Below are 8,558 nucleotides of genomic sequence, written 5' to 3'. Positions count from 1 at the left end.
CTGCTTGTCAGTAACTTAAAATACAAAACCTAGAGACAGATTATACTAATGAATACACCTTTATCATTGTGGACAAACTTTATTCAGTAACTGTTCCGTCACATAATCCCAAGTTCTTATACTACAGTGCAAAATATATTTTCCTCACCAGCTAAGGACGTAGTTAGTAATTACAATACAATCAATAATCTCTCAGGGACAGATCCATCCGGCGTACAGTATCCGACTGAGCCATAGAAATAAATACAGACCACATGATTAGAACATTAAAGGCCACCGACAGACTGGACATGAGGTGTGTTCTCACTCCCACACAGGCACACAGACTATACATGTTTAAATGCATTGATGGAGTTGCAAGTCAGTAATGATGCAATATAAAATAAATTACATTCGTACTGTTAACATTATCCGCAATAAGAAAACACGATGACCACAGTAATATCGGATGGCAGGAAGGAGAAATGTCAGCATGTCTTGGTGAACCAGACTCATTGATTGGCACGCCACGTGTTCATACAGATTCCAACTTGGGGGAGGGCGCACCAACCTTCCCCAACTCTTTGATTGGCTGAGAGATGCCCAGCCCGCCTGCAGTCAGGGAGACAAAGCCATTGGGCGTATCAGTTGCCACCGTGTCACTATTGGCCAGCGAGAAACGTTAAGGCGGAGCCAGAGAGTTGCTTTCTCAGAAGACGAAAATCTTGTCTCTCTGGACATTGTTCAAGTCATCGTCCATGGTGAGGAGAACCTGGCAGAGAAAGCAGAGGAGTCAGTCACTATCTGGGTATGTTTGGGTCAGGAATGGGAGGTCTTCATCAATGCTCAGCAATAACCATGTCGATGGTGTGAAATCTGTGTGTTCCCCTCCATTTTATAATACAGTCGTGGCAAAAAGTTTTGAGAATGACACATTAATTATCACAAAGTCTGCTGCCTCAGTGTCTTTAGATGTTTTTGTCAGATGTTACTATGGAATACTGAAGTATAATTACAAGCATTTCATAAGTGTCAAAGGCTTTTATTGACAATTACATGAAGTTGGTGCAAAGAGTCTATATTTACAGTGTTGACCCTTCTTTTTCAATAATATGCTGTCAATCAACTTCTGGGCCACACGCTGTCAATCAACTTCTGGGCCACATCCTGACTGATGGCAGCCAATTCTTGCAAAATCAATGCTTGGAGTTTGTGGGTTTTTGTTTGTCCACCCACCTCTTGAGGATTGACCACAATTTCTCAATGGGATTAAGGTCTGGGGAGTTTCCTAGCCATGGACCCAAAATATCAATGTTTTGTTCCCCGAAGCCACTTAGTTATCATTTTGCCTTATGGCAAGGTGCTCCATCATGCTGGAAAAGGCATTGTTTGTCACCAAACTGTTCCTGGATGGTTGGGAGAAGTTTCTCTCGGAGGATGTGTTGGGTACCATTCTTTATTCATGGCCGTGTTCTTAGGCAAAATTTTGAGTGAGCCCACTCCCTTGGCTGAGAAGCAACCCCACACATGAATGGTCTCAGGATGCTTTGTTGGCATGGCACAGGACTGATGGTAGCGCTCACCTTGTCTTCTCCGATGCCCCAAACAATCAGAAAGGGGATTCATCAGAGAAAATGACTTTAACCCAGTCCTCAGCAGTCCAATCCCTGTACCTTTTGCAGAATATCAGTCTGTCCCGATGTTTTTCCTGGAGAGAAGTTGCTGCCCTTCTTGACACCAGGCCATCCTCAAAGTCTTCGGCTCACTGTGCGTGCAGATGCACTCACACCTGCCTGCTGCCATTCCTGATCAAGCTCTGTAAAAGTGGTGCCCCGATCCCGCAGCTGAATCAACTTTAGGAGACGGTCCTGGCACTTGATAGACTTTCTTGAGCGCCCTGAAGCCTTCTTCACAACAATTGAACCGCTTTCCTTGAAGTTCTTGATGAGCCGATAAATGGTTGATTTAGGTGCAATCTTACTGGCAGCAATATCCTTGCCTGTGAATCCCTTTTTGTGCAAAGCAATGATGATGGCACATGTTTCCTTGCAGGTAACCATGGTTGACAGAGGAAGAACAATGATTCCAAGCAGCACCCTCCTTTTGAAGCTTCCAGTCTGTTATTTGAACTCAGTCAGCATGACAGAGTGATCTCCAGCCTTGTCCTCAACACTCACACCTGTGTTAACCAGAGAATCACTGACATGATGTCAGCTGGTCCTTTTGTGGCAGGGCTGAAAGGCAGTGGAAATGTTTTTTGGGGATTCAGTTCATTTGCATGGCAAAGAGGGTCTTTGCAATTAATTGCAATTCATTTGATCACTCTTCATAACATTCTGAGTATATGCAAATTGCCATCATACAAACTGATGCAGCAGACTTTGTGAAAATGTATATTTGTGTAATTCTCAAAACCTTTGACCACGACTGTACTATGAAATGAGTGTCGCATGGCCCTCCCCAGAGGCGTGCACGCACACACCAAACACACACTCACCAGGAAGGAACCAAACATGGCAATGGAAGACAGGAAGTGCCAGATGTCGTGGTCGTCAAAGAAGGAGAGCACGATGCAATCGCGGTTGTGTTCCCGGGACTCGGCGGGAGTTTTCTATGGCGGGAGAGAGGGGACAAAGCCATCAGTGCCACAGTGAAAGGTGAATGTTGGGGTTATGTGACCATGACGTGATGTGTAAATGTGTGATGTTTTCAAGTGTGGTACTACAGATACCATGGCCCCCATAAGACAGGGCTTCCCAAACCTCTCCTCAGGGACCCCCAGAACACTCACAATTGTGTTGTGCACCTGAACTAGCATACCTGATTCAACTTACCTACACAGACAAGTGTTTGATTAATCAGGTGTGCTAGCTCTGGAACCGTTTGAATACATGGAATGGCTGGGGGCCCACGAAGAGGGGTGTGTAAGGCTGACGTGTGGTGGAAGCCACTGATCTGTAAGGCTGTGCTGACCTGCCAGGTACTGAGGCCCTGGAAGAAGAAGAAGAGAGCGAAGCCCCACACCACGGCTGTGAAGAGGATACACACCATGGCCATGCACTGGATCCTCTCACCGCTACGGAGCTACACACACATTCACAGAAACACAACGTCATCTGTGATTGTACACCCGGAACATGTTCGACGTTGTTTCATGTGTCCGATGTGCACTATCCATATACACACAATACTGATAGAATATGGCAACAGGTCAAACAAAGCACATTTAAGTAGAATGTTTAAATTTAGAATGTCTGTTGCTAAGAGCCAGAGTCATTGATGATTCAAAAGTCATTCTTTCATTCCCATGGTGAGTCTAAAACCATACAAATACATTGACATTTTATCACAATTGAATAGAGCATGTTTCGTACTGAGAATGTTTGGTTGTTAGGTGCCAATGTTGATTTGGAACTCAGTTTGTGGCAACAACCTCATTGACTAGAAGTGTGACTTGCTTTCGAAAGATCGATCCATTTCTCAATAATGAGCGACTACATCCAGCGATTTGTCCAGGCTGTACCATGGATGGAATCATGGACCGCACAGCAGTAGGTGGGCAGCCTGGGTCTGTGGGAATACGAGCAGTACAGGACAAAACCAGCTCAGCCACAAGGCCGTGCTCGTTGAGCACAGCCAGCACCTGCCTGCGCAGGAGCAGAGCCGTCTGGTCGACTTGTACAGGGAGGTGAGGCGCGGTCTTCTCTTTTACAGAGTGACAGTGACAGAGACCCTGAACATCATACACCATGAGAGGACTAAGGCGTTGGCATGGTGAGGAGTGACGAGCAGTGGCTCTTTGATGATGAGGAGGTGGAGGGAACTGGAAGCTGTTCTAAGGGTGTTAGGAGCTGCAGAGATGAACTTATTGTCTGCCTCTCACACTGACAGATCTTTATTTTGTAGTAGCAGAAGTTAGTTAAGATTTATCTTTTTTTTTTAACCCTTATCCTACAATGTCTTAAAACAATTCCACATGCTAGCTTAGACCCCATATGCTAGCTTAGACACCCCCCACACACACACCTTCATGATGATGTAGAAGGCAAAGTAGAGTAGCAAGTTGCAGATGGCGATGGCCAGCAGGTAAGAGGCAAAGTCATTGGGTGTCTTTAGTAGCCCATAGGCAGCCCTGTACAGACAGAACACAACAACACAATGTATGTCGGTGAGGAGTTGTCGACTCTACTCAAGTCTCCACCCATGGTTGTGGGTGTGTAATGACTGTTCTACAGAGCAAATGGATACCTTGCCTCATCAGGCTGAGTGAGTCGCAATAAATCACATTGACAGAAAGGGACATACATGAATCACTTAAAGTAGGTGTGAAAGACCTTTGATAAAGAACACGGCATGATGAGGTCAAACAATGTACAGATCTGAGATCTTCATTTGACCCCGTTTCTCACAGCAGGAACATACAAATCATTCAGCAACAGGAAATGTGAATTATTACGTCGATTATAATTCATGGACATTTTTGTAGGGGTTGATACCTTTTTTTTTTCTCGGGCAAATCAAGTCTGGCATTTTAAATCGGAAATCGGGACAGAAGCCTTTTCAAACCCTAATACACTAGAATTAGCATTTCATGCTGCGCAGGAAAATTCTCTGTGACAACAGAGTGATCAAATGAAGATACCAGATCTGTACTTTGCGATGCTGACAAAAAAATAAATAAAAATGTGTCACATATAAAGAACACTGCAGTAAAGGCAGTCCAGGCGGAATAAGATAGTGAGTGAATGAAGGAAATACTCACAGAGACCAGTTCACTATGTTTCCCATCACCAGCAGAACCATTCGGTCCTAACACAGTGAGAGAGAGAGAGAGAAACGTTCATTTGTGGATTTGTGAATCTTTTGTAACATTAGCCTCCATACAGTGTGTGTATGTACAGTATACCAATGACTGTATATATGAATGGGACAAAGCCATCGATCACGCGACACCATTCATTCCTATGTGAAGACTCAATAGTGTATTGAAGCCAAATTAAGTCGGTTAAAGATGGCGTCTCATGGAGCCATAAGATACGCAGTTTGAGCTACTCCAGGAAGTGACGTTGCAGCCTAGCTCAGTGCTGCTGCTGCTGCCCCCCCTCTCATTGAGTAACTCAAGTTGAAGGCCAACCGGGCTACTGAAGGCTGCAATTAGAAACTAAATTAAAGTTCTTCTGTGTGAGGTTGAAAAATAAATTGGTTCAAGGACATACTGCACATCTGGTTTGTTAGAAGCAATTATTGGTAGATTGGAAAAATGGCAATCATTGTGGTCATTCACCATAATGGGGGTTTCAGGTTTTATGCAAACAATGCCTGCAGTATCGCGGTCGGCCTTGAACTTCCGTGTCTTTAATGAGAGGGGGCAGTAGTCCCCCCCCCTGACGTATACTCACAATATACATGGGGCCACTGCACTGGCGGATACAGTCGGTGTAGATCACATACACAATCCTGCGCAGGATGCCAGAATCTGAAACACAAACAAATAGAATAGACTGACACCTGTCCATAGCCCCTACTCCTAGGTTCCTGTCTTCAGGGTCATTTTTCCTAGCCACTGTGCTTCTGCCTCTGCATTGCTTGCTCTATGTGGTTTTGGGCTGGGTAAAGGAAGTCAATTGCTCATGTAAAAAAGGGCTTTTAAAAATAACAAATAGATGCATGCGATTGATTGACTCCTTACCCAGTCTCCAGCGACCCATGTAGTAGAGCTGGGTGCTGAGCAGCATGGTGGCCAGGATGTGGAGGACAGAGAAGACGATCCAGAACACCATGTTGCCCTTCCCGAACACCTGGACACAACACACACAGGTAGACACACCTCCATCATCAGGATACATCAGGAATTTGACACTTGCTGAATGATGATTCTATAGGTTCTGTATGTCAGAGTCTACAGTTCAAATCAAAGTTTATTTGTCACGTGTGCCGAATACAACAGGTGTAGTAGACCTTACAGTGACATGCCGAATACAACAGGTGTAGTAGACCTTACAGTGACATGCCGAATACAACAGGTGTAGTAGACCTTACAGTGAAATGCTGAATACAACAGGTGTAGTAGACCTTACAGTGAAATGCTTACTTACAGGCTCTGACCAACAGTGCAATTTTTAAGTAAAAAAAAAAAGGTATTAGGTGAACAATAGATAAGTAAAGAAATAAAAACAGTGAAAAACAACAGTAGCGAGGCTATATACAGTAGAGGGGCTATATACAGTAGAGGGGCTATATACAGTAGAGGGGCTATATACAGTAGAGGGGCTATATACAGTAGCGGGGCTATATACAGTAGCGGGGCTATATACAGTAGCGAGGCTATATACAGTAGAGGGGCTATATACAGTAGAGGGGCTATATACAGTAGAGGGGCTATATACAGTAGAGGGGCTATATACAGTAGAGGGGCTATATACAGTAGAGAGGCTATATACAGTAGAGAGGCTATATACAGTAGAGGGGCTATATACAGTAGCGAGGCTATATACAGTAGCGGGGCTATATACAGTAGCGGGGCTATATACATTAGAGAGGCTATATACAGTAGCGAGGCTATATACAGTAGCGAGGCTATATACAGTAGCGAGGCTATATACAGTAGCGAGGCTATATACAGTAGAGGGGCTATATACAGTAGAGAGGCTATATACAGTAGAGGGGCTATATACAGTAGAGAGGCTATATACAGTAGCGAGGCTATATACAGTAGAGGGGCTATATACAGTAGAGGGGCTATATACAGTAGAGAGGCTATATACAGTAGCGAGGCTATATACAGTAGCGGGGCTATATACAGTAGCGAGGCTATATACAGTAGAGAGGCTATATACAGTAGAGGGGCTATATACAGTAGAGAGGCTATATACAGTAGCGAGGCTATATACAGTAGAGAGGCTATATACAGTAGCGAGGCTATATACAGTAGAGGGGCTATATACAGTAGCGAGGCTATATACAGTAGCGAGGCTATATACAGTAGCGAGGCTATATACAGTAGAGGGGCTATATACAGTAGAGGGCTATATACAGTAGAGAGGCTATATACAGTAGCGAGGCTATATACAGTAGAGGGGCTATATACGGTAGAGAGGCTATATAGATAAGAGCGTCTGCTAAATGACTTAAGTGTAAATGTAAAGTAGCGAGGCTATATACAGGCACCAGTTAGTCGCGCTGATTGAGGCAGTATGTACATGTAGGTATGGGTAAAGTGCCTATGCATATATGATAAACAGAGAGTAGCAGTAGTGTAAAAGAGGGGTTGGCGGGTGGTGGAAGGCGGGACACAATGCAGATATCCCAGTGCGGGGGCACCAGTTAGTCGGGCTAATTGAGGTAGTATGTACATGAATGTATAGTTGGGTGTTTGTAGTGTTTTGTCTGTCAGTCTGCCTGTCTGTGTGTCCGCGCCCCTCGTCACTCACCACTCCTAGCACAGAGAAGAAGATGACAGCAGCCAGACAGGCGTAGGCAGTGTAAGCGCTGGCATTGATATCTGGGTGTCTCTTCTGGTACAGCTTTAACACACACAGCCCAGCGATCATATACATGAAGGAGGTGTCTGACCGACAGGAGACAGAGGAGGAGAGGGAGACATTAATGATGTTTCCTACAGTACAGAATATCTTCCAGTACAGTTACTGTGAAGTAGCCCGAGTCCCAGATCTGTTTGTGTTGTCTTGGAGTCACAGCAATGTAGTTGGGCAAGAAGAATGAACCGATCTGGGACTTCGGCTGATTGAGAAAGCTATCTATTAAGGATTTGTGTTACAGTGTCTTCCGAATCTCCCGATAATCCAACCGTGACATTAGTCTCACCGAACTGGAAGTTGGTGTAGTTGGGGCAGACGTGGTAGCAGGCACTCAGCAGCCCCTCCATCATCAGAGCTGTGCCCATGGCGTAGAACAGCCCAAAGTGCTTAGGGATGCCACACTCCTGCATACAGGGAGGGAGGGAGAGACAGAGGCTCAGAATTACAGTATATCATTGTCACTAGCTGGCTTTCCATCCAATTGGCGACAGATTTTCATGCAAACATTCTAAAATCCCCATAAAAACAAACAAAAAAATATGCACATTTTGCCACCAGACATCTGTTTCCATCAAATGGACTTGTGGATTTTTAAAAATGGCTGTGTGATGTTTGTAGAGAAAAAGAGAAACATATGACCATCCATTGTTCATTTCCCTAGAGGTTATTTAAGTAGTGGTGTTTCACAGCGGTGTCTGACCAGGCGAAGAGCCCACTCAGATGGAAACGCTGTCGTTATTGTGCGTCTGATTAAATCACCCTGGGAGTACGTACGCGTTTCAATTCCAATGTACAGAATAAAAACATTCAAATGTGTTTCCCAAAAAAGTTCAAATGGGTTTCCATCACATTTTCAACTCAACTGATGGTTTTGTCACTAAAAATGTTGTGTTATAGAGGGAATGTGCCCATTATGGTCTTGGCACGAGCGCTCCAGACAACAGCTTGCAGATACAGTGCGGGTAAAATCTACACGAGATTTTATGGACAAAAGAGCGAGAATTTTTACTTGTCAAATGGCAGCCAAGCATCGATCGTCAT

The 8,558-nt window shown here is 44.6% G+C and overlaps 1 protein-coding gene across 8 annotated transcripts in view; it reads right to left on the bottom strand.

The window, feature by feature from the left end:
* Nucleotides 1-59: 59 nt before the first annotated feature.
* LOC124006515 (SID1 transmembrane family member 2-like) overlaps nucleotides 60-8,558 on the bottom strand; it is a 34,199-nt gene continuing 25,700 nt past the window's right edge. For all 8 annotated transcript variants that reach the window (XM_046316575.1, XM_046316578.1, XM_046316573.1 and 5 more), the window contains 9 exons: nucleotides 7,804-7,921; nucleotides 7,410-7,546; nucleotides 5,669-5,777; nucleotides 5,379-5,455; nucleotides 4,742-4,788; nucleotides 4,006-4,111; nucleotides 2,953-3,063; nucleotides 2,477-2,590; nucleotides 60-751 (listed from right to left, as the gene is read on the bottom strand). In XM_046316575.1, coding sequence (XP_046172531.1) covers nucleotides 689-751; nucleotides 2,477-2,590; nucleotides 2,953-3,063; nucleotides 4,006-4,111; nucleotides 4,742-4,788; nucleotides 5,379-5,455; nucleotides 5,669-5,777; nucleotides 7,410-7,546; nucleotides 7,804-7,921 — 882 coding nt within the window. In that variant the 3' untranslated portion in view covers nucleotides 60-688. The remainder of the gene's footprint in view (nucleotides 752-2,476; nucleotides 2,591-2,952; nucleotides 3,064-4,005; nucleotides 4,112-4,741; nucleotides 4,789-5,378; nucleotides 5,456-5,668; nucleotides 5,778-7,409; nucleotides 7,547-7,803; nucleotides 7,922-8,558) is intronic.

The sequence above is a fragment of the Oncorhynchus gorbuscha genome, linkage group LG19 (assembly GCF_021184085.1).
Source record: "Oncorhynchus gorbuscha isolate QuinsamMale2020 ecotype Even-year linkage group LG19, OgorEven_v1.0, whole genome shotgun sequence".
Classification (NCBI taxonomy): domain Eukaryota; kingdom Metazoa; phylum Chordata; class Actinopteri; order Salmoniformes; family Salmonidae; genus Oncorhynchus; species Oncorhynchus gorbuscha.
The sequence above is the reverse complement of the archived record's forward strand: the minus strand, read 5'-3'. Positions and strand labels throughout refer to the sequence as shown.